General features: G+C 41.3%; 1 protein-coding gene across 1 annotated transcript in view; it reads left to right on the forward strand.

Annotated features, from left to right (window-relative positions):
- The window catches only part of LOC308303581 (attractin-like protein 1), a 179494-nt gene that overhangs the window by 104173 nt on the left and 47627 nt on the right, over window positions 1–27694 (forward strand). The window contains exons 26-27 of the mRNA XM_080747989.1: window positions 2831–2892; window positions 10371–10449. Of these exons, the coding sequence (XP_080604115.1) occupies window positions 2831–2892; window positions 10371–10449 (141 nt within the window). The remainder of the gene's footprint in view (window positions 1–2830; window positions 2893–10370; window positions 10450–27694) is intronic.

Below are 27694 nucleotides of genomic sequence, written 5' to 3' on the forward strand. Positions count from 1 at the left end.
AAAGTCTGGAATTCAAAATGTACTCGAGTAAAGGTACAAGCGTATCGGTATCAATATCAGCATTTCTTTCAGTAGCTGCCACCTAACTTTTTTTTTTTTTAATAATTTTTATCCCACGATTTTGCAACCCATTTTCACCCAGTGCCAATTGCCTATGTAATCCTGGGCTCTGCTCTCCCTCTGTCGCGCCTGGGGAGACTTATGGACTGACCTCATGCTTCCTTCTATGCATGAGTAGTCCAAGTTGTTTCTTTTCACCTGACTGGGGGGATTTCACCGAGATGGACGTAGCGCGTGGAAGGAACACGTTATTCCAACCAGTTCCTTTCCCTTCCATCAAGCGCCCCGGCTGGCCAGGGGGAGGCATTATTGATACCAGGATTACTGCACCTAACTTTATATAAACAAGTCACCTTGTGAACACATTAATTAAGACCTTCAGGACCTTCTAGTTGTGAGACCAATTTGGCCAATGTTCTTTTCTTTCTTCCTCCCTTTTTGAGGTATTAAAACTGTCTTAAAATGACTTTTTAAAATGACTTTTTTTCTATCTTCTATTATCAAAATGATTGTCTTAGGAATTCGACAAATACAAACAAATATTATTGAACTCAAGTCTCCATGGCGTGAGTAATCATTGGGGAAAAAAAGTCATTTTGGAGGTGAACTACTCCTTTAAGTCACTTAACTGTGATCTGGGGACACCCACGCCGTCCAAAATCATGTAGGCCCACGGGAGTGCAGCATTTTGTTACGACGTCCAATTAGTCCAACGGTACCTAACCTTAACCCTAACCTTAACCTCAGTAAATGGGTTAATTGGAGAGACTGTCTGTCATTCTAGTTGGACCCACACAGCAGTTGTCCTGTTACTCTCTGTGTGTGAGTTGTGTTGTTATCACAGCTAGAAGTGCTGCGTCCATCTTGAGTTGTGTTGCTATCACAGCTAGAAGTGCTGCGTCCATCTTGAGTTGTGGTGTTATCAAAGCTAGAAGTGCTGCGTCCATCTTGCCACCCAACAGAAGCTGTGGCAGCAGTTTTTCCTCTGCACCTCGCTCGGTCAGCTGGTCAGCTGACCTTTCTGGCAGCTCCAATCTGCTCTTAACACGGACTTGACCCGTCCACGCCGACCGCACCCTGTTAACCCCTGCACCGCTGCAGCGCTGATCCACTCACACAGGGCTCAAGAGGAACACACTGTCTGTCTGTCTGTCTGTCTGTCTGTCTGCGCACCGGGCTTAATCCAACGTTTACCTTTTTTTTTTCAATCTCCTTATCTTGCTCCCTCTCTCTTCCTTCTCCATCTCTTGCTCGCTCTCTTTCTCATATTTTTTGGACACTAAAGCCCTATTTGATGCTTGCGGAAATGGCCAATCTACGAGCTTTCTAGATGTGGTATTTTATTTTTAACCATGAAACAAAGCAACAAAACTAAAATGTTTCACCATTTTGCGGGTGAAGAAATGTTTGTGTGTTCTCTCTTGCCATTTGAACCAAAAAAACTGAATCCTAGATAGATAAGAAAGCATTGCATGAAATGCACACATTTATTAGAAGCCATTTTAATGTAAGTTACCACAAAATTAAACTGATAATGTGTAGACAGGCTTTCTGTGATGCAATGGAAACTATGTCCTTTCATAGGTGACCAAGACACCAATCCAATCGTTTTAGAGAATATAAACAGAAATCACTTATTTTCATCAAGTGACGCTTATTGTGTCTGTGATGAAGTTAGGTTGCAGAATTATGTGTGATTAAAAATATATATACCAATTACTTTCCTTCTTTTTTTTTTAATCATTGACATCCATGAACGCCTTGTATGCCTTTTTATTAGTGTACATACATAAAGTGAATTTCCACAACATGGACACGGTCGTGGCTTCCGGGGCTCGTCAAAATAAAGCGCAGTGCATGGCGGCACACTGTGTTTGGATGATTACAACAATAGACCTTACCCGTTCGAATATATGTGCTGCAAAATATGTGCAGAGTCTGGGTTTTGGGGAAAGTAACTGTAACTGCATGGTGCGTGCGTGAGAATATGTGGGAGCATCATAATGTAAGGAGCAGCCCATGGAGGAGTGTATATTTATGATGGATACAAATAATTTAACAGCAAAATTAGGTGAATAGAAGTATGAGGATGTATTTGCTCCACATACGTTTTCTATACCCGTTGGAAGATGAGACACACATCACCCGTTGCATGTGTGACCCATGCAGAGAGAGAGAGAGAGAGAGAGAGAGAGACTGCAACATTCCTAACTGTGAGAGAGGTGTGTGTGTGCCCGGGGCTACAGATCCCATGGCCTGGAGGAACGGACCGTAACCCTGACAACAGGCTGTAGAGCTGTAGAGTGAAGAAACGCCAATAAATCGCTAGAATTTGGGAAAAATGAAATTCGGGCTCCGTCACCGTGTGTATAATGCTAATGACCAATGCCATGTTAAATTTGAGATCAGTCGCTGAAGCGAGTGAATAGATAATGCATTTTGTGACTGACTGACCTCTCTCTCTAATTATATGTTAGATAATGGCACTAAAAGTGTTAATTGGGTCTCTAGAGAAAGGTGAAAATGTTGAAATTGGCTGGCAGAAGCTAAATCAAAGTCAATCAAAAATCTGTCCGTAAATTAGTTTATCATGATTATTACTCACAATTGTAAAGTGTGTAGTAGCTGGACAAATAAATTGTGTGTGGGTGTGTATTTTGCAATGAACTTTTCATAATTATAGTCAATGCCTAGAAGGAAAAACAAACTGTTGTACTTTGTGTCCATCCAGTAGTAATGTAGATCTAATATGTGTGTGTTTCTCCTGCAGATTGCCTTCTCTCAACACAACAGCATCATGGACCTGGTCCAGTTCTTTGTCACCTTCTTCAGGTAAGACACCGTCTTTCTGAGACACTGCTGCCACATTCACAGGGTTCCCACGGTCATGAAATTCCTGGAAATATTTTTAAATTAGAAAAAATATTTTTCCAGTACTGGAAAAGTTTTGGAATTCATCAAGGGTCCTGGAAGGTCCTGGAAAAAATAGCTATCCATTGTCTTTGGTTATTGATTGTGTTAATACCTCTGAAATTACAAATTAAACATGGGCCAAATTGTCAAATATATAGAGGCAGAAATTCTGAAAATAGCCGATCTACATGCTCACAACGCCTCGTGTTGCGAGGCGTTGTGAGCATGTAGATCTGCTATTTTCACAATAGAACCATGTTATACAAAATTCCTCAACTCTTAGTGCTTGTCAGGGTGCCGGGGTCCCCAGTTAAAATATGATTATTTCCGGGGTCACGGCCTGAAAAGGTTGAGAACCACTGGCATACACTACCTGTCTTTGGGCATCGCGCATAGGAGTAAGCGACTCGTTATTGAGCTGAATTATTGTTATATAGTCCTGGACATTGGGTTAAATATTCTGGAAAAGTTTTGGAAATGAATTGGTAAAAATGTGTGGAAACCCTGCATTCACTAATAGGAGCTCAGTGCTCTGACGAGTGTCACTGGGAGAGGAGAGTCCCTGTCCACTGTCCATAAACATGGACCTCACAGTGTCACCGACTCGCATGGCCTGGATTTTACATCTTCTCTTCTGGGGGTCCCTGGTACAAAATGTTTTCAAATGAGGGTCTGCGGCCAAATATATACATATATATATATCAATTTGGGGGTCAGTGACCGGAAAAAGTCCCACTGATATACTGTACATATCTCAATCGAAGAGCAGGAAGACCAAATAAGACCACTGTTAGTTAGATACGTTTTATTGGCATACTATTGGTAAATGGTGCATTTATATGGTGCCTTTATCCAATGCACATCACATAGATTGTTCATTACATTCACCCATTCGCACACACGCATTGAAACCATGCAAGGCACCAACCTGCTCTCCGGGAGCAACTAGGGGTTCAGAGTCTTGCTCAAGGACTATTCAACACTAACTCTGGGGGGAGCCCGGGATCGAACTGGGAACTCTTCAGGAACCCTCTGTGTTCTAAGACGGCCACTCGACCCCTGAGCCACTGCACAATCAAAGACACTGAACAATCTGTATTGCCATGCAGATTGTTCAAAATAAAAAAAATAAAGTCATGGGGATTGCAGCTTTGAAAGATCCTAATGCATATTTATCGCTTGGCATTCTTTTAGACGCGTATAAAGGGGTCTTTTTGACACAAATATCTCTGAATAGAAATGTGGTTTCAGAGTAGATTCCAGCTGTCACTGGACGCACTGTAGCCCTTCTTCTGAGTGGGTGCAGACGACGGGGGGTGTGGAGCTGTGTGCGTGCGTGCCTGTGTGTGCGCGTGCGTGCCTGTGTGTGCGCGTGCGTGCGTGCGTGCGTGCGTGCGTGCGTGCGTCTGCACGAACGTGCGTGCGTAGAATTGAAACTCTGTCAGCATCCAGAAAGGCGTGTCAGAAGCAGGCTGGTGACAGCGTGTTTGATCGCCCCACACACACACGGCCTCTAGAAAGTGAAGCGTTATGAGACTCTCTCTCAGGCTTCCCACAGACGGTCAGGCACTAAGTTGTGTGAGAGTTGTGTGGGGGAGGCGGGGGGCAGAGACAGCGCAATGCATTGCGGATGGAAGTCTAGTGGTTTGAAGTCTAGTGAGAGTCCTGTGGTTGCACAGAGCACCATCCAACAAGCACACAACACGCACTAGACTTCAAACCACTAGACTTCCATCCGGAATGCATTGTGCTGTCTCTGCCCCCCGCCTCCCCCACACAACTCTCACACAACTTAGTGCGTTCCAGTCTGAGTGCAGCCTCACACACACACACACACACACACACACACACACACACACACAGACACACACACACACACACACACACACACACACACACACACATTCACACACACACACACACACACACACACACACACACACACACACACACACACACACACACACACACACACACACACATCTGTCATTCACAGTCTTGTTTCTTCACTCCCATAATAAATACAAAAAATACATGATCGCAGTTACTACACTGATTTACATTACGTTTACATCAGGGGTCTTCAACATTTTTACGCCAAGGACCCCTTAGTTGAGAGAGAGATGAAGCAGGGACCCCCACCACCTGTTCATAGATTCCATATCGTTTGACAGCACAATCATCAGTCTATTTTGGGTTCTGTTTTCAGATATTTAACCACTTGAACCATCAATACTTAATAAACTTGACCTTTCAATCTGTACTTAATCTGCTCTTTTTTCCCCTCTACACCAAACCTCTTTGCCGAAAATAGCCGATCTACAAGCTCACAACGCCTCGCAGTGCGAGGCGTTGTGAGCTTGTAGATCTGGTATTTTTGGCTAAAGTTCTCAGAATATGGACACTAGGGTTCAAGTGGTTAATATAAAAAAGGGGAAAAAAGGTTTCTATCACGCAAAGATTTTGAAGACCCCCTGTAGTAACTCTGAGGAAGACCCTTGGTTTATATCAATGGTTCTCAAGGTGGTCCCTGCAGGAACAACATATTTTGAGATGGGGGTCCACGGCCAAATACCTGTAATTCTAGGGGTCCTTGACATGAAAAGGTTTGAGAACCACTGAGAAACAAGCAGGGTTTATTTATTTTATTTTTTTCAAAAAACCCTAGAAGGATTCAGCAGACATTTATAGAATCGGGTCAAAAATATTCAAATTGGAGATGGGAAGTTTCTGCCCGACAGCGACGATAATCAACCCATTCCAACCTCATTCTCCGCTATCTGTAAAAAGCATCATTTCTATTTATTTCTTTATTTTTATTCTCCTTTGCAAGAAAACACAAAACCGCCCGCCGTCGTCTGGGGGGATACGGCATGCCGCGGAAATTAATTTCACCCTGGGAAGATGTTTATCATACAGACGGATTATTGATGCTCGCGCTCTCTCTGTCTGTCTGTCTCTCTCTCTCTCTCTCTCTCTCTCTGTCTCTGTCTCTGTCTCTCTCTCTGTCTGCTTTTATTTATGTGTGTGTCTGTCAGAGTGGTTGAGTTGTGTGTTTTCCTCTCTACACACTAATGTGTCACGTCGTCAAGGTTTGAGAGAGAACGGCTGAGAGAGAATGATGATTCTTTTTTTTGCTAAATTGTTTATCCTCTCAGCATATCGTTTGACAATAAGGATTATTTTTTCGATATCTATTTTTCTTATTGTTTTTACCTGTTTTTCAGGTGGCGGCACGCACGCACGCCCCCGTTCACGGTCGTTCAACGTCTTGTCTTTCATACAGAGAATACAAAAATACAAACGCGGCGATGCACGAGTCAGATAATAGTCCGTAGAACAGGCATCTTCAACGTTTTCAGGCCAAGGACCCCTTAGTTGAGAGAGAGACGAAGAAGGGACCTCCACAACCTTTTCATAGATACCATATAGTTTCATTGTTTGACAGTGCAATCATCAGTGTGTTTTGGATTCATGTCAATGTGTGTTTTCTGATATTTAACCACTTGAACCGTCAATACTTAATAAACTTAGACCTTTCTCTCTTTACTTAGTCTGCTCTTTTTCCCCTCTAAACCAAACCTCTTTGCCAAAAATAGCCAATCTACAAGCTCACAACGCCTCGCAGCGCGAGGCGTTGTGAGCTTGTAGATCGGCAATTTTTGGCTAAAGTTCTCTGAATAAGGGAACTAGGGTTCAAGTGGTTAATATAAAAAAGGAGAAAAAAGTTTCTATCACACAAAGATTTGGAGGCCCCCCCTATAGTAACCTATAGGACCCCCTGTTGAAGACCCTTGCCATAGAACATGGTGCCGTCTTGACCAAACGAACAACGGGGTTAGACAAAGAGAGAAAACACCGCCGAGTGAGCAGTAGCGAGCGAGTCGCCGTTTCGAGCGATGCGACGGTCGCACATGAGCCGACTCAGCGCCGTTAACCGAGTTATGTGCCGTTATGGACAGAATAGTAAATCTTCGTCCCCCCGACTTTCGGCACCTCCGCACAGTACAAGTGAACACAGCGAAGCGCTCCCTACCTCCTTGCCCACCACTGGCCCCCACCTTTGCGCTCAGGGTCATTGGGAAAACCGCGGTCGCGGCAGGGCACTGCTTTTCCAGATGCATCATGGGATGAGGTGTTTTCACTCGCCAGCAGTTGCCGCCACAGCACCGGTTTACCTGGTTACCATGGTAACCATCTATCATGTTACTGGGGTTCCAGTGTTATTTTGAAGTATCAGTCTGAAACAGAACCCTCTGATTTTCAGTCTGGACGTCATCCTGAATGCCATTCAAAACGAAGTAGCTCTGTAATTAAAAACAGCTGCGTTTGGATGAATGCCAGCAATGGGAATCAAACAGGTGAATGTAATCAAAGGTTCATTTATATTCAAGAAGACGTGTCTGTGTCATCACACAGCATGTTTCTGTTCACAGGAAGTAATTAAGATTTAGCCTTTTATGGACTTTTGATATAAAAATACACAAAAAAACAAACAAAACACGGATAAGCTCTTAACTCATTCTGTGCCTATCCCGAACATGTTCAGCTTTAATTCAATCCAATACAATTTTTTTTTTATTAATTGACTTACCCTGAGCTGCTTGTAGAGTCGTGGGTGGTCCTGGCTCGTCCTACGCTAGCCAGCTAGCCATTTTACATGGTCCGACGATATATTCCATTAAAAATGGTTTAAAATACATTTTTGAGCCCCCCAAATGTTCAGCGCCGCTTCCGGAACGTAGTCCAGTGTGCCTATCCCGAACATGTTCGGCTTTTTTAATGAAATTAATTATTTTATCGGAGGCCTCAACGAAGCCCCGGTCTAGACGTCCATCCATGCCCGGGACTTAGACTCGGCCATCCTCGGGCCGTATTCGCGCTAACGGCCGCATCGCGCTGCCCACTCCAATAATAAATCACATCTTTAGACAGGATTTTCTCCGGATTGTGTTCCCAGACCCAAAGAGAAAGTTTTTTGCGGCTGAAATAGCTTTAGATCGCGCTTCTAAATGGGTTAGCATTTTGGCTACGTGTCAGCTAGCTTCCTCCTCTCGTCCTCCATAGCATTGACTGGAGTGAAAACACAAGCCAGTTGGGGGAGGGTCAACGAAAGCTATAATGAAGGTCTATGGATACATTTCTGGCACTCTAGCGCCCCTTGTGGCCGGATGGCACTGTATGAGTTAAAGTGTGAAAAACGTATTTTTCCATTTCACTAGGTCTTTAAATGTGTCTAAAATAGAAATAAACTTAAAACTAAAAAAAAGTTAAAGCCAAGAAGCAATGTTACAACACAGACATAATCTAACAAAAATTATTATTATTATCTTTTTAGTTTAGCTTGTAAATATATATTTCACACAACGTCATCCAGGGTGTCTTGTACATAAGTTAATATGAATCAGACGAGGTAGGGTAGCCATCAGAAAGTTGCTTTAACATGTCACAATCATAAGTGTAATATCTGTCTGTGGGATAATGAACTAGGATCTCTCTATCAATCATAGTTTTAGCACCACAGAGCTTGGATCAAGCTGAATTTCCCCTGCTAAATGATTTATCCAGCGGGCTATTAATTGAAGCAATCAGCTGGATATTCCCTGCCTATAGAGAAATGAATGCATTATCTCCCGTAATTATTTTACAAATTCTAGCCTTTTGAAAAGAGCCGACAGAGGAGTTGGAGTGTTTCAGAGGTTCCAGCCCTGCGCTTTGTATTTCAATTAACTTAATGCATTTTTGAATATTTCAGTATTTAAAGCTTTAACCTGGGACTTGTTCTAATGAATAAAAGGTAATTTTAATCAATATGGTAGAGTGTGTTGATGCAATATAACCAGTGAATCTGCAGTGGGTTGTAGGTATTACACGGATGCTTAATACATTAATCAATAAATTGACCCAAAATGTAACAGCGAAGCAATGTAATAGTTTCCGCCAGGGTGAAGGCATGGCCAAGACTATATATTCACCCCTTTATGTCCATCCGTCCGTCCGTGTGTGTCTGTCAGTCCGTCTGGGAACAGATAATCTCCGGCACCGCCCGACATGAAACAGTGCACGTACAGGCCAGAGCAGAACCTCTGCCCCCAAATGTTCACCTCAGCCTGTTATAGCGCCACCAGGAGGCCGTTTTTGCAAAAAAAGGATTTCTGTCCACACACCTGCTACTACTTGGACATTCAACACTTCCGCAAATCAGCTTATCGTGTATGTTGAATAAAATACAATGCTTGCTCATCGTAACCTACTTCCACCAACCTATACTGGTGGAGGATCTTTTTCTAGGTGATTTAAAAAAAAGGATTCAGTTGTGTACGGTAATCAAAGCAGTCCATTGGATTATGATAAGTGTTTCCATTGCAACATGGCCGTCTCCCAGTAGGAAGTGTTGATCAAATATGAATCAATATTCTGGTACTACATTGTCTATTTCACGCCTCAAATGTTGAGGCGAGATAAAAATCTTTTTGGGGGTTCTTGGCTACGAAAAGTGTGATAACTATTAATTTAGAACCGGCCTCAGGTCTTAATGGGTTGATGTCCTTGGAGAGCTTATTGCGCCAGCTCCATTGAGTCTCCGTGTTACTCTGACATGAACTGTGATGCTCTGAAATTGTCTGGGGAGAAACTAATGCACAGAGAGGAGTGTGTTGTTACCTTTCTGCCTATAGCTCTGGGTGATGTACCATACCGGAGTAAATGTACTCAGCTACTTGAGTACAATTTCTAAATTATTTTAGTTTACTCTGTTACAACTTACAATTAAAAGTCCGGTATTCAACATTTACTTGAGTAAAAGTATGTAATTACTAGCGTCAAAATATACCGAAGTACCAAAAGTGAATGTACTCACATTCATCAATATCGTTTCGAAAATAGCAGATCTACAAGCTCTCAACACGTCACATCTGTCTTATAGATCGGGTATTTTCAAATGCCCGATCTAAATATTTAAATATTTAATTTAAATCTGCAAAGTATGGCTAGTAAAAAAAGTACAATATTTGCCTTTTGACATGTAGTGTAGTGGAGTAGGCGTACAAGTATCAAAATCTAAAGAAATACTTCAATAAAGTAAAAAAGCTCAGCATTGTACTTAAATATAGTACTTGAGTATATGTACTTAGTTGACACCTGTATCTTTCTGGGTTGTGTGTGTTGTCTGTAGCCTGTGGGCTTATAACAGACACCAGAACAATGAAGTGAACCGTCGGAACACCTTTTACTTTCCTCTGTGCGTGCGTGCGTGCGCGCGTGCGTACGTGCGTGCTTGCGTGCGTGCGTGCGTGCGTGCGTGCGTTATACCCTCCATGCCTGTAGGCGGTGCGGGGAGCAGAACTGATAGGAAGTGAAGCGTCATTTTTCTGATTGTTCCGTGTCCTCCTCCGCAGCTGTTTCCTGTCACTGCTGCTGGTGGCTGCCGTGGTGTGGAAGATCAAACAGACCTGCTGGGCCTCGCGCAGACGAGAAGTAAGTCCCACACGACCTGTCACACACACACGCACACACACGCACGCACGCACCCACGCACGCACGCACACACACACACACCGGCAGCGCCGCTGTCGCTGGGGAGGAAAGACCTTGTATGTGTCCCGAAGACCGCCATGTTTTCCTGGGAATGTTAAACCAAAAAGAAAATAAGGCAAGCTGTGTTTTCAAATGGATCCCATGTGGTTGTTATTTAGTCACAAGTCCCACAGACACTTTTCTTTCTTTTTAAGATTTATTTTTGTTTTTTTTATGCCTTAATTGATTATGAATTGAGGACATAGTAGGAAATGGCTGCTCTACAAGCTCACATGACACGTTGTGAGCTCGTAGATCAGCTGTTTTCGCTATGTTTGCACAACACTGTTATGTGATGAATTAAGGCATTACTACAAATATAAAACATACTAAAAAAAGAACGTATCACAGAAACCACTTATCTCCATCTTCTAACTCTTTTGTAAATTAACACCCTAATTGATCATACAGCGTCACACAAAAGCATCTAAAGTAGCTGATCCGCAAGCTCGAAACGTGGCTTGACGCGACACACTTCGAGCTTGTAGATCTGCTATTTTTGAATTTGAATCCTGACAGGCAACAGTTTTGGACATACAAGGTGTCCACCCGACAGAGACGATATCACTGTTGAAATATTGGAGATACAAGGTTTTTCGCCTGACGGCAAAACAAAACGCATGGGCTTGACACCAGACACCCGAAACGGGATATGATATTATGAGCGGATACTTTGGGAGGTAGTTACGTTACTCATCGCTTCGCCTCGGGACGATAAAGCCGGCACCCTCGACACCGGAGACGCACACACGATCTCAACGTAATCAATACAATCTGTTCCCAAAAATCTCCGATCGCAAAACGTGATACTTAATGCATGTCCTGCTTGAACGCAACCCTGTTTTACCTTTGACTGTTGCTATATGCTTGGAAGGAGTTATGTAGAGAGAGGGTATGTCCATATAAGGAGTTATGTAGAGAGAGGATATGTCCATATATGGAGTTATGTAGAGAGAGGATATGTCCATATATGGAGTTATGTAGAGAGAGGATATGTCCATATATGGAGTTATGTAGAGAGGATATGTCCATATAAGGATTTATGTAGAGAGGATATGTGCATATAAGGAGTTATATAGAGAGAGGATATGTCCATATATGGAGTTATGTGGAGAGAGGATATGTCCATATAAGGAGTTATGTAGAGAGAGGATATGTCCATATAAGGAGTTATGTAGAGAGGATATGTCCATATAAGGAGTTATATAGAGAGAGGATATGTCCATATAAGGAGTTATGTAGAGAGGATATGTCCATATAAGGAGTTATGTAGAGAGAGGATATGTCCATATAAGGAGTTATGTAGAGAGAGGATATGTCCATATAAGGAGTTATGTAGAGAGGATATGTCCATATAAGGAGTTATGTAGAGAGGATATGTCCATATAAGGAGTTATGTAGAGAGAGGATATGTCCATATAAGGAGTTATGTAGAGAGAGGATATGTCCATATATGGAGTTATGTAGAGAGAGGATATGTCCATATAAGGAGTTATGTTGAGAGAGGATATGTCCATATAAGGAGTTATGTAGAGAGGATATGTCCATATAAGGAGTTATATAGAGAGAGGATATGTCCATATAAGGAGTTATGTTGAGAGAGGATATGTCCATATAAGGAGTTATGTAGAGAGGATATGTCCATATAAGGAATTATGTAGAGAGAGGATATGTCCATATAAGGAGTTATATAGAGAGAGGATATGTCCATATAAGGAGTTATATAGAGAGAGGATATGTCCATGTAAGGAGTTATATAGAGAGAGGATATGTCCATGTAAGGAGTTATATAGAGAGAGGATATGTCCATATAAGGAGTTATATAGAGAGAGGATATGTCCATATAAGGAGTTATGTAGAGAGAGGATATGTCCATATAAGGAGTTATGTAGAGAGAGGATATGTCCATATAAGGAGTTATGTAGAGAGAGGATATGTCCATATAAGGAGTTATATAGAGAGAGGATATGTCCATGTAAGGAGTTATATAGAGAGAGGATATGTCCATATAAGGATTTATGTTGAGAGAGGATATGTCCATATAAGGAGTTATATAGAGAGAGGATATGTCCATGTAAGGAGTTATGTAGAGAGAGGATATGTCCATGTAAGGAGTTATGTAGAGAGAGGATATGTCCATATAAGGAGTTATGTAGAGAGAGGATATGTCCATATAAGGAGTTATATAGAGAGAGGATATGTCCATATAAGGAGTTATGTAGAGAGAGGATATGTCCATATAAGGAGTTATGTAGAGAGAGGATATGTCCATATAAGGAGTTATGTAGAGAGGATATGTCCATATAAGGAGTTATGTAGAGAGAGGATATGTCCATATAAGGAGTTATGTAGAGAGGATATGTCCATATAAGGAGTTATGTAGAGAGGATATGTCCATATAAGGAATTATGTAGAGAGAGGATATGTCCATATAAGGAGTTATATAGAGAGAGGATATGTCCATATAAGGAGTTATATAGAGAGAGGATATGTCCATGTAAGGAGTTATATAGAGAGAGGATATGTCCATGTAAGGAGTTATATAGAGAGAGGATATGTCCATATAAGGAGTTATATAGAGAGAGGATATGTCCATATAAGGAGTTATGTAGAGAGAGGATATGTCCATATAAGGAGTTATGTAGAGAGAGGATATGTCCATATAAGGAGTTATGTAGAGAGAGGATATGTCCATATAAGGAGTTATATAGAGAGAGGATATGTCCATGTAAGGAGTTATATAGAGAGAGGATATGTCCATATAAGGATTTATGTTGAGAGAGGATATGTCCATATAAGGAGTTATATAGAGAGAGGATATGTCCATGTAAGGAGTTATGTAGAGAGAGGATATGTCCATGTAAGGAGTTATGTAGAGAGAGGATATGTCCATATAAGGAGTTATGTAGAGAGAGGATATGTCCATATAAGGAGTTATATAGAGAGAGGATATGTCCATATAAGGAGTTATGTAGAGAGAGGATATGTCCATATAAGGAGTTATGTAGAGAGAGGATATGTCCATATAAGGAGTTATGTAGAGAGGATATGTCCATATAAGGAGTTATGTAGAGAGAGGATATGTCCATATAAGGAGTTATGTAGAGAGGATATGTCCATATAAGGAGTTATGTAGAGAGGATATGTCCATATAAGGAGTTATGTAGAGAGAGGATATGTCCATATAAGGAGTTATGTAGAGAGGATATGTCCATATCTGTGACGCACGTCTTGCAAATGGTTGTTGAGGACTTTGATTGTAAGGGTTAGTATTTTGAAGTCTCTTCGAAGTAGAGTTCTCAACAAGCATGAACATGATTGGGCCGGCCCGAGGCTCGGCCCATACTTTTAGGCCCAAAAACCCAAAAAGGTGTCATTGTTCCATGTCCTCAAAGTCCCCCATCCCACAAGCTTTGAACTGAGCAGATTGTTCCAGAGATAATGTCCAAAAAATCTTGAAAACGGCAACTTTTGCCGATTTTCGACCGTCAATTTTCAAATGAGTTTTGACCATTGTCTCCCGGTCTTCTTTTATAACACGGGCAAGGAAGGTCTGACGGCGATAAACTTGATGTCTGAGTAAAGTTCACTCTGAGCTTTTCACTTTTTCATGAAGCGATGGATTCGGAATCGCCGTTTCAAAGCAGAACAGAAAGAAGGGAAAAAAGAAGGCGAAATTGAAGTAATCTAGTAGAAATGTTGTGAATAAAACCCCCCCAGAAAGTGAGGATAGAATATGTACAGGTATGTGAAATCATACGAAATGAACGATAGGAAAAAAGATTGGAGGTGCGGGAGATTGAGGCGAGAGCTTAACGTTTATGCTGATTCAACTTCACTGGCTTAACCCATTCAGAACGGCTACACAGTATTCTGTATTATTATTTTATGCTTTAACTATTGAAAAATAGCAGATCTACAAGCTCACAGCGTGGCACCGAGTGCCGCGCTGCGAGCGTGTAGATCTGCTAGTTTTGAAAAATCGTGAAAATTAGAATTTTTACCCCATTCTATAAGTGTCTTTTGAATCCTTCTAAGATTTTTTGAAAAACCTATGTTTTCTATGTCAGCAATCTGGCCAGCCATCGTCAAAGAAAAGGTCCTTTTCACTTAACTGGAGCTCAGTTAGTCTGTTCTTGAGAGACTACTATGTCAGTGGTTCTCAAACCTTTTCATGTGAAGGACCCCCAAAATGATATTTATTTGGCCACGGACCCCCATCTCAAAATATCTAGTTCCAGGGACCACCCAGAAGCAAAATTTGAGTTACAAACGTTCGCTTTAAAATGACATATATTCATTCATATGCACACATTTTCACGACTTTTTCAAAAATAGCAGATCTACAAGCTCACAGCGCGGCACTCGGTGCCGCGCTGTGAGCTTGTATATCTGCAAGCATCCATCTGAACCTGGATGTGGTGGAAAAACATCACTTAGGAAATTTATTTTTTATTTTTAGTATCTGTACTTTACTTGAGTATTTTGTGTTTTTGGACACTGGCTTTCACACCGCTATATTGACACATCACGAGTCAAACACTGTACTTTTGACTCCACTACATTTGTAGGAAGGGAAAAAGTATGTTTTGAAATAACCACTTAAAGGACCAGGTCACCTCTGGGACAACCAGATCTTATTTTATTGTTGTGTGGGACACGATCAACACAATCCTGAATTATTGTTTGTGTTCAATCTGTGTTTTTAGATATGTTAGTATTTCAGCATGCTACAACTGGTCATATGATGCATTTTGCATCATATGACCAGTTGTAGCATGCTGAAATCGGCTGAAATACTAAAATATCTAAAAACACAGATTGAGCACAAAAAATAACTCAGGATTGTGTTGATCATGTCCCACACAACAATAAAATAAGATCTGGTTGTCCCAGAGGTGACCTGGTCCTTTAACGGAGAACTAATGCTATTTTTGAGCGGTGGTCACACCGTCTCTTATGTGTGACTGTGTCTGTAATGTATGTAACTTTGTAACTTTGTAGCTTGAACTGCAATACCGCTGGGTGACCACTGACCAGGGGCGCTGTTGAGTCTCTCTCTCACACACACGGGGTATAGCTTAACTGTCCTACTGCCAGATGTTATTATTTATTTATTGGGGCTGGTGCCAGCAAAAAGCAGCTTACCTTTGCGATGTTTATCGAAAATTATCTATTGGTTCTTTCTAAACCAAATCATTTTACAATGGACGCTTAAATGTGTACTTTGGCCAAACTGGCGGCAGAGGGCAGCCTTATGCAAGAATTAATGTGAATTGGGCCGCTCCACTTGCCATCCATTCAGAGCATAGAAATGCATAATCTATCTCAGGTCCACAGAAAACAGCCAGGAAGTGATTTGGAACTCCATTATTGCTAACGTGCGGTGGATTTTTGAGAGCAGCGTTACGGGAGATGTTTTTACTGTACACGGTGGCGCGACCCCTCATCAGCTTACAGTCATCAGACAAGGTAACAAAGAACGAGCCGTATTGGCAACGCGCCGCGTTCAAAATTGGGGCGAACGGGAACGTCCGAAGCAGTAAAAGAATTAACGAAATGAACTCGCATCAACCGCTCACTTCAAACTCGGTTGGATTTTTATTAATATGTTTTAGATTTCTTGAAAATCTTTGCATTTTTCTGTTTTGAAAATGGCAAAATTCTAACACAGCAATGCATTGATTGTTAAAAGTGATAAATGAGTAGCCTAATATTTGAGTATCTGTACTTTGACTCAAATAAAAGTACTCCGGCCACCTCTGCTGACCTGCAATCATCTAATAAGAATATGATGGCTCCCGCCAACGTGTTTCCCCCTGACACTGATAATCATAAAAAGGCCAGGGTTTTTCTTTTTTCTTAATTGATATGTGAAAATGAAACATGAGTGATGGCTGCTGTGTCAGAGTCCCGGCCAGCTGCGACATTATAGTTCAATAAAGATTAATGCCTGCAGATGGGACCCGCCGTATTAAAATTCCGCTCCCTTTTTTGTTGTGCCCACTCCAGCCTCTCGCTAGCAGCGAGACCATCATCTGTTTAGTCACCGCCGGACCAGATGCCCGGCATGGGAAATAATGATCGTTAATGTCTGGGCAGAAAACCTCTTATATCCAAATTCAAACTTTTGGTGTTTTTTAATATCGTAAATTATCGCCCCCGCTCCATCGCCCTACACCAGGGGTCTTCAACAGGTATAGGGGGGTCCTCATAGTTACTACAGGGGGTCCTCCAAATATTTTTGTGATTGAAAGTTTTTTCTCCTTTCTAATCACTTGTTCCCTAGCATCTACTTTAGCCAAAAATAGCAGATCTAAAGCTTGTAGATCGGCTTTTTTAGGCAAAGATGTTTGGTGTAGAGGGGAAAAAGAGCAGACTTAGTACAGAGTGAAAGGTCAAGTTTATTAAGTATTAACCGTTCAAGTGGTTAAATATCTGAAAACACAAATTTACATGAATCCAAAATATTCATGTCAATTTGTGTTTGTGATGATTGTGCTGTCAAACAATGAAACTATATGGAATCTAACAGGTTTTGGGGGTCCCTGCTTCATCTCCCTCTCAACTAAGGGGTCCTTGGCCTGAAAACGTTGAAGACCCCTGCCCTAAACACTAAAGCATCAAAAGTAGTAGATCCCCAAGCTCAAAATGTTGCGAGAAGCGTTCTTTGCCAATCTGCTACTTTTGCTAGTTTTGAATTTGACTCCGACAAGTCACAGTTTCGGACATACAAGGTTTCCCCACCCGACAGAGACTTTATATAACAATGAATAAAAAAAAAATCTTATCTTTTAATTTAAAGTGATTGAAAAGTTGTTGTGTTTTTGCATTTGAGGGCGGAAATGAAAAGGAATAGCGCTGAAGGCTTGGGTCGTCCATCCTCCTGTGTTGTTGTTGTTGTTGATGATTGAGACGATTCAGGTTGAGCCATTTGATTGATTGATTGGACATGGGGAGAGACGTCTTCTGGTGTGTGTGTGTGTGTGTGTGTGTGTGTGTGTGTGTGTGTGTGTGTGTGTGTGTGTGTGTGTGTGTGTGTGTGTGTGTGTGTGTGTGTGTGTGTGTGTGTGTGTGTGTGTGTGTGTGTGTGTGTGTGTGTTAGGGATGGGACGATATGAACATTTCATATCACGATTAATGTGACAAAAGAAATCGCGATTTACGATCTTATCGCGATAATCTAAAATATCCCAAAACATCCATTATCCTGGGGCGGAAAAAATAGCCGATCTATAAGCTCACAACGCGTCGCCTTGCGGCGCATTGTGAAATTGTAGATAGGCTATTTTTGGGCAAGGAGATAAGGTAGAGAGTGAAAAAACGACTGTATCAAGTACGTATATTAAAGGTACGTTTCACCAATAGAGGGTTTAACTCTTTCCATGCCACAGAGGTAGATTGACGAGAATCATTGAATCGCCGTCAGTGCCAATGACGGCTTTTGACGAGAATAATAAAAATGTATTATTTTTTTTATTATTATTATTATTATTTTTTTCATTTTTCTTTTTTTTTTAAGATGTCAAAATGACCTGAGATCAGAGAGATCTTTTTTCTGTTTGTGTGTTGGCTCCCTCGTTTAGCTGATTGAGAAAATGTGTGTCCATTCTAGTGGATGGACACTTTTTTCATTCATTTTTTTTTCATTGCATAGTAAAGAAAAACATCCAAAATCCTGGCACAGCTACCTTGGGGCCATTTGGCCCTGGCATGGAAAGTGTTGTGGTACCAGATATGCCGCTCGGCAAATAAAAGGTGAATTGATCCCAGTGCATGACGGAGGACGATGATATCACAATAAATTAAATCTCCACGATACGATTATCATGATAACCGATAATATCACGTATCATCCCATCCCTAGTGTGTGTGTGTGTGTGTGGGGGGGGGGGGGGGGGGCGGTTTTCATAGGGCTTGTGATGTTTTTTTCATCACACGTTTCCATTTTTAATAGTGGTTTATGATTCAAAACATTTCTGCTCATTTCTATTTTTCTCCTCGTTGCTGCCAGTTTCAGTTGTTTATCCTGTGTGAGTGTCCTGTTTCTATTTTTTCCTCTACGGATTGAAATTGGAATTGGGTAAACCTGAACCTGGAAATGTGTTTTCTGTTTGCTAAAAGACCTGGAGGACAGAGACCCTGTTACTGAACAAACACTCCATAGCAACAATATTACTATTGGAATAGAGAACTGAGTAATACATGAACACATCTTTTAACACCTCCTTTAAAGCTGCACGGTGTAATTTTTATTTTCTCTTATTCAGTGACAAATACTTGAAAATGTTTCTCCTGCCAAGGATCCCCAAAATGACTAAGATACATTATATACAGTTTAATTTATATACATTCATTTTCTCCATTAAATGTAATTCAAATATGGAGATGACTGACATCATAGATGTCTGACATCATAGACCAAATGAGACTGACACATTATGTCCATATAAGGGCATTCCAAGATATGGGCTTAATATTGATGACATCAGGGATCGCCATACACTGTATGGGCATTAAAGGGACAAGGAATGACACAGAGATCTCCATATATGGCCATTAATTTATTTGTGAATTAATTTTCCCCATTGACTTGAATGGGGAAAATCCAAACTGTAAGACGAAATTAATTTGCAAGTGTTAAGGTGGTTGCACACTGCACTGCGTGTTTTCGTTGCGTTTTGGAAATCCAAAAGCCGTAGGCCAGGGAGAGAGAGAGGAAAGAGAGAGAGAGCAAGGGACTCAGTGCAACAGCTGCGAAAATCAGAAAAAATCAACCCTGGTCCGAAAATAAATACAAAACGGGCGGCAGTGTGCAAACGTGATTGACATAATGTGAGGTTGATTTTTTTAGCTGGTCAGCAGGACCAGCTCTTTAAACAGATGACATTGTCCTGAGACATTCAGGGGACCTAGGGGACCTATTTGCCGATTGGCTGTCCATGTCACATGGTCACCGAGCTCATGATCCATTGGCCAGGCCCTCCAGACCTGTACTGCTGTAATGAAATATTTTGTCCAGCAGGGAGCACCATTCCTTCACACTGAGGCGGTGCCTGTGGCCAGCCTGCTTGTGATAAATGAAACAGAAGAAAAGAGAGGTCTATACTTGAGTAAAAGTACAAAAGTATTGGCATCAAAGTACAAAATGTTTGTATGATTGCTTGTAGATCGGCTATCATTCTTTGATTTTCACAAGTCATTGTTGACATCATCATCCATTTAAGCTTTATAATTAGCTTCATACTAACATTAACATTATTTTTCTTCTTTCAATTCTAAACGTAGAGATTAGGTTATGAAAGGAAGGTGATTAGGTGATGAAAACTAGCAAAACTATAGCAGCCATTCACTTTAATCAACGCGATGCATCCAATGTAATTGTGATGAGGATGTCAAACAAACGTTAATCACGTCGTATTTAATTATACTTCATCTGTTACAGATGATTGTCCAAATAAACCGTACGTTATTTAAACTGCGAGCCATTTATAGACAATATGCAGTGTTGCCCTGGGCATCGTTGTAGGCTGTAGTAGGTGATGTGTCACACCATCTGCATACCATCTGCATTAACATATGAACTGAACGAGTATGCAAGTTGTCAATGATTTAACTCTATGACCATGATATGGGCTTTGGTGTGAAGTCATGAAAATATCGTACCCTACACAATTTACAAAAGCAACACAAAGTACATTCATTGATGAGCTGCTTCTTCCTGTCATCTGATCAGTGTCCACACAGTAGATTAATTCGAGTTGCATTTTAATATCAAATGAAACAGAGCAAAAACGATGTGCTGAATGAACCAATGCGAGTCTTTGAGAATTACAGTTAGTATCTTCACAAATAATGAGCACATTTCTAGAGACACGGTAACACATTCATTGTACTAAATGACAAGAAAGCATATATTTAGAACGATATGTAGCAGTGAAATACCACAAGATTTTGGAAAATGCCTACAATCAATACACTTATTTGAACACCTTGGTTACATTAAGTTCTGCATAATGCGTACTTTCTGCTTTTGGTACATTTTAATACAAATACTTTTTATACTTGTACTCAAGTATCCTACATTTTGAATACAAGACTTCCACTGACATTGCAGTATTGCATGATACTTAAGTAAAGAATGCGAGTACTTTTCCCACTACTGCCTAATAAGCATGCTAGTTTTAGTAAAATCAGACATCACAGATAGATTTATAGAGTAATAGGCTATATGGCAACTGCAAACTTAGCAGGAGTCCTCCAGGCTATGGGGGAAAGTAGCTGTTGGAAAAAGTACTCAAATGTTTTACACTTGTTTTTTTTAAAGTATCTTAAAAGTATCAATACTGCACTGTAGATACTCAGTTATAAGTAAAAGTCAACACACACACACACACACACACACACACACACACACACACACACACACACACACACACACACACACACACACATACACGGGGGGGGGGGGAGTGACAAAATTCATAGATCTAGAACACAGACTTCATAGATATAGAACACAGAATATGTACAGTACAGTACAGTGAGGTACAGTATACAGTACAGTAAAGTACAGTAAGGTAATACGCAGTTATTACTGTTGTTTGAGCACGCCCGAGTTTTTTCAAAACTTTTTTTTTCCAAAAAACATTTTTTCCAAAACTTTTTTTTTTTCAAAAAACATTTTTCTTTTTTTCAAAAAACATTTTTTTTTTCATCTGACCAGCTTATATATTGACTGTGTCAATTCTTGTTTATTCACACATTCCGAAATTCACTCCGATATTCGGCCCGAAAAACGCAGCAGTGTGCAAAGACCTTTACTCGCGTCACGGCAACCACACTTCCAATTTCCAATTGCAACTTTCTAGTAGCACATGTACACGGCTGCAGCGCTATTATTTTAAGATTGATCTGTCTATAGCTAAAATCTAAAACGACACAGTTGCTTTCCCGGTTTTTAATGTGTCACAACCCTGGCGTCCTCTACTATGTTTTGGGCCCCGTGGCGTTGTAGTGAGAACATTTTACAAGGTGACAAGGCGTGGACGCTGCGAGGGTCCACAAAGGGATGAGACGACGCGGAGAAGCCCTTTGGTTGTGAATGTCATCCCAGAGGCCACAGCGTCTGATGGTGGCTTTGAAGACAGCTGTGAGGAGCAGGCTGACGCCGGCCACTGACATTTAGCAATGTCACAGCAGAGACCAGAGACAGTAGAAAAAACAACAACGTGACACCATTGGTTTCTGCACACCGTAAGCTGCTTTTTCAGCATTTGCAAATCTGCCATCTTTCTTAGAAATGAAACAGAAATTAATCAGATGAATGCTATTGGCTGGAGGGCAGGGGGTTCACTCTCCTAGAAATCCTAGAAACATAGCCTACTTCATCATTAATTTAAATAAAAATCACACCCAATGTGAAGTGAGTGGTGGTCGTGCTTGCATAACGTCTTCAGACCAGGATTTTAGTCTAGGATGTACAGACTATGCTACACACACACACGTTTTGCTATGGCAAAACGCTGAGGAAAAAGGCTACAGAAACACGCACAGCCACTCTATGGAGCGGTTTACCACCGCTCAAAAATAAAGGTAGGGTAAGTGATTTTTCATTTAATTCAAATAATAACAAAATTAGTCTGTGATCTGACAGTACTAGTTACTATGGGGCTTTTAAGCCATGACATCATTTTGTAGTCAGACCTCCAAGCAGATTTATTGTCAATATCTGTCCCTCGCTATTTCAACAGATCCGAGACAAAAATAACGACTAAAGTATAATTCTACCACTTTCCTTTCAACAACAAAGAGAAGAAAAATGAGTAAATAGTAAAAATAGTAAAAAGATTCGCTTTTTTGGGGGGCAAAAGTTCTCCTCTGCCTACAAAATGATGTCAGACTTAACAGCCCCATAGAGTGTTAGGTCCATATAAGGACTTCTGCCCATCCCCTGAGAGGAGAGAAAGGTCAGTTTCAGTTTTCCCTGTAGGCGACGGCCTTCCTCCAATCATGATCGAGTGGGGGCCTTCCTCCAATCAGGATAGAGTGTAGGGGCGGGCCTTACACACAACAAGGCCATATAATGATGAAAATATATACTTTATACCAGGTTTGCTAAGATAATGAAATCATGTGTAAAGTTTGCCAAAACCTATGTATACGACACACACACACACACACACACACACACACACACACACACACACACATTTTTTTTTTCTGGGTTCGAACTTGGAAACGTCATACAACCACAAATGTTACTTTTCATGATTCAAATTCCAAAACCGCAAAAGTAGCAGATCAATATGTTTCGTGCCGTGTTTTTCGAGACACATTTCGATCTCGCAGACCTGCTACTTTCAATGTGACGCTGTAGTGCGATCATGTACGCCGTTGATTTACCAAAGAAATTATAAAACACGTTTATATATTTATTTAAGGTACCCCACACGAGCAGAGTTGAAGGAACTCATAATATCGCTAATGAGCAATTTCTCCTAACGTCCTTGTGTGGAGCGCTGCAGTGCTAATAGCCCCCCCCCCCCCACCCCCCACCCCCCCTCCACTCCAACGGTGCTTTGAGGAGCTCAATCAGCTCTGCATCGATCTCTGTAATAAGATTACACCCCCCACCTCCCCCCGGCACACGGACCAATCCCCATGTCACCTTGTTTAGTTTGTTCCTCTTCACTTTGCTCCAAGGTTTCATCTACTAGATGATCCTCCTGAGGAAACTGTGGATGGTTTTCATCCAGAGCAGTTTGAATGGTATCGACAGGACACTGTTTATTGACTTTGATCTATTGATTTATTGTTATTTGTATTTATTTAATGATTTTGCGGCTCAGTTCTTTAAATACTTAACCTATTCAAACTGGGACGACATTTGTGTAATTTTAGATTTTAGCTATATTCAGGTATATGATATAGCAACTTTTTTGGAAAACTCTTAAAAGGATCCCTGGCTAATACGACAAATATGCCTTAATACATTATAATTGTGGTTATAGAGGACAATTATAATGTATTAACTCATCTGGTGCCGATCCCGAACTAGTTCGGCTTTATTTCAATCCAATACAATCTTTTTTTTATTAATTCACTTACCCCGAGCTGCTTGTAGAGTCGTGGGTGGTCCTGGCTCGCTAGCCGCTAGTCAGCTAGCCGTTCTACTCTGTCCGACGATATATTCCATTAAAAATGGTTTAAAATACATTTTTGAGCTCCCCAATGTTCACCCGATGTTCGGCGCCGCTTCCGATGAGTACTAGAGTGTGCCGATCCCGAAGTAGTTCGGCTTTATTTAATTAAATGAATAAAATGATAAGAGGCCTTCTGAAGCCTGGCCTGATTTTTCTAGCTACTAGCCGAAAGCTAGCAACCTCCCGGCCGGCCGTAATTTGCGAACGCAATCGCCAATCTCCGCCTAATCCAATGAAAGACTGCATCTTTAAAGGCTTATATCTCTTTTTTGTGTTTTAGGGAAGCGGCGCGAGGTTTATTTACGGCGAAATCGCCCAAAAATGATCTTTTAGATGACAAAATGGGAATAGCCATTCTGTTAGCATCTTCATCCGGGACATTTCCATGCCGTGCATGAACGTGAGCACGTCAGGTCCTGGAAGGTGAAGCCCTGGAAGCTAAAGCGCTCGCCTATGAGAGATGCGCTGGCATTCTTTGGCCCCTAGAGGGCGCTGGCACTCAAAGAGTTAAGGCATTATTTGTCGTATTAGCCAGGGATCCCTTTAAAACAGTGGTGGTTTTCAGTAATAGCAGATATTAGTTTGCAGCATGGCACAAAGTGATGCGTTGCGACCTTGTAAATGATCTACTTTATTTTAGATTTTTTTTTTTTATCTTGAAAGTGTTTAAACATTTTTCAATAATTTTGAAAATACAAAATAATAATGGAAATTCTGTGAATGTAGCAGGAGTACCGCCCGAGGAGTTGACATTTAACATATCGGTTTGCATTTTCTGTGAATGAAACGAGTGTTGCGAGTATTCTAAAAGGATTGTTTCCGGCGTCTATAGTCACTCTCTGCAATGGGTCACGACCAGCAGGCTATTCTCTTCACAGACCCCCTGTAGTAACTCTGAGGGCCCCCTATGGGTCCTGGATCCCCTGTTGAAGACCCCAGCTCTACAGTATAGCAGTGATGATGATTAAAAAAAAGAGCTTCAACTTTTGAAGTAGAAACATTACAAAGTACGGTACGTTTGATTAAAATGAATAGTGACCGTTTGTTTCAATATGTAATCAAGTAGATACAGTGACCTAATTCACCATCTCCCTTTCATCTCTCTAAAAATACAAGATGTGAAGGAAGTGTCCTTTTAAACTTTAAAGCAGCATATTTATGTTCATTTCCACGCTGCAGTGCTGGGGGAATGTCTTTCTGCTGAAGGTCACATGTCTGTCACTGGCACAGCCTCGTCTTCATCATTTAAAATAGTAGATGTCTCAATTCAGTTCATTTCAATCCTCAGCTCTCAAATAAATCCAAACACCGGTTTTAGAAGGTTACGTTTGGACCGTAGTCAAAATACCAAATGAAGATATAGTAACTACTGTACACGTTATCTGCGTTTAAGTAGTTTAGTCTGCCGATAGTTGACATTTTGAGTGACGGCGTGACGTGCTGTGAACCGCTATTTATTGAATAGAAAATCTACTGTAAAATGACATGGATGCTTTCTCGGTTTTAAAATCATTATTTTATACTTTAGCTAAAAGCAGATATATGCAAGCTCATAGTGCGTCGCTTTGTCTTTAAAAAATAAGCGTCCATTTTTTATTCAAGTCTTTGCTTCTGGGGGTCCCTGGAACAACATATTTTGAGACGGGGTTCCACGGCCAAATACATATAATTTAGGGGGCGGTCCTTGACATGAATAGCTTTGTGAACCACCGATATAACAACATTATATTTCTGAAAACTGTTAGGATTTAGAAGACATTTGTAGGAGAGAATCTTCAGGCTTTAATTTGGTTAACTCATCTTGCTGGGGACCCCCCCTGGACCCCCCTCTAGGGACCCCTGGAGGGGGTTCCCCGGACCCCACTTTGAGAACCACTGATTTAGATGTTTAGATGCATGTGGTGCCCCCCCTCTCCGCTCCAGTGGAGGTGCATGTTGCTTTAAGTGAACCAGCAGCATGATGAATAACAGTGTGTTATCTGACATTCAGGATGGATGCTGGGGAATTTTGAAGCTTTTTTGTGCTAGAAATTACAATAAGCTGTGAGCTGTGTTTCCCCCCTCCCCCTTGTTTCTGCAAACCTATAGCAGGCCTTCTTGTCTGTTACTCTTTCAACAAACACTGGTTCGGGACCCATTCTTGCGTCGCAGACCCCTTTTTGATAGGTCAAACAAAAAAATCACATTGATGCACCTGGGACGATAGGGGTTTCGGGTCTCTCAACATCATGCCCCTTGCTCAGGTGACCCAGCCGGGGTCATCAATTCCTGACTTTACGTCCCAGTAACTACCCAGTACCCACGATCAGTCATCAGTCCCATTAGGGAAAGCTAGCTTATATTAGCCTGGCGTTGCTCATACTAATTCCTCACTGCGTGTCGGATATTAGTCTGGACTCGGGAGCAGAATTTTCATTTCCAAGGGGTGGTAAAAAAGAAATGTCAAGGTGACATGCTCTTAATTGCTCCCTCTGAACTTCAAAGGGGTTGTGAGCTGTGGTAATTGATTGAGCCATACAAGTGTCAATAGCTTGTTAGTTCAATGAAAGCATCAAAGACTACAACCTGTTTGATGTCTGTAATAGAGTGGAGGGGGGAATGTGTTTGAATACACACAGACTCGCCTGATTGGCTGAATGGTTCTGAACCAGGCCACCACCCACCACGTGCCCCAAGCCTACAGCCCTGATTGGCTAGCCCTTTCTGAGGGCTGGTGGAAAAAGCTTATTTAATGTGAAGGGCCAGACTACACAACACCACCACTACCTCCAGGGGGTGGTGTTGTGCGGTCTGTTTTATTAACCAGGCTAAGCTTATATCCCATGGATCCAATGTAGTTTATTCACAAGCTATTGTTAGTACTTTATATTGGTTCAATGTTTGTAACGCCCGTAGACAGACTTAAATTCTCACCATGTAAGCTTTTTTTCTTAATGAATATAATTTATTTTTGTCCAATCTGTATGGTAGAGTAATGGGTGGATATTGGCAAGAATCTCGCAATGGAATACGTATCACGATACTTGGGTCACGATGCAATAGTATCACGATATATTATTATTATTATATTGTGAATCTTTGCGATACGATACTTTTGCGATACTATTGTGATATATCAGCTTTAAAAGCTGAAGACGCAGCTCTAATGTTGTTGTTTTCGTTGTTCGCAGCAATGTTCTCGAGAGACCTCACTCTCTGAACCGTGGGAAGGGGAAGTAGCTACTATAGTACAGCGAGTCAGCGACATCTAGAGGCAGCGGATAGTCAGGACCAGACTTCTACCATTGGTTCCTATTCTTCCTATGCATAGGAACATATTTTATTTTCCTCAAAGTATCACGATACTACGGCCTGAAGTATCGATACAGTATTGGCAAATAAACTATTGCGATGTATTGCCATATCGATTATATTGCCCACCCCTATAGAGTATGTTAATACAATTTAACGTATTAAATCGGGGTGGTTGTATTTGGTCTCCCTGCTCTTCTATTGAGACATTTAGATGGTGTCAAAGGTCATGTCTCACCTATACACAGGATCTGACACACAGTCTGACCTGATGGTGGAGATTCAGTTCATATCCTGAGCAGGCAGGCTCAACCACTTTCACTTGTACTTTAAAAATATTTAAAATGTAGTGAAAATAACAGGTCTATAAGCTCACAAGTGTAGTTTTCTGCCCGACAGCGGCTTGGGAAAAGAAAAAGTGTGGAAGAAATCAATGAGCGAATCAATCTCAATTTCATCCTGGCGTGGGGTGTTTTTGTGGGGTGTTTGAGCTCCCCTCTGGGAGACGTTGGAGAGTGATTCTACTAAAGCAACAATTACATGGATCTGAGCTGAACTTTAGACACCGCTCGCCCCCCTCGCTCCCCCACTCCTTCTCTTGTCTCTTATTGGACAAGAGCCGAGCTCGCAGAGTACATTTTAACCCAGGA

This window comes from Nannobrachium achirus, assembly GCF_963921795.1.
Source record: "Nannobrachium achirus genome assembly, chromosome: 18".
Classification (NCBI taxonomy): Eukaryota; Metazoa; Chordata; class Actinopteri; order Myctophiformes; family Myctophidae; genus Nannobrachium; species Nannobrachium achirus.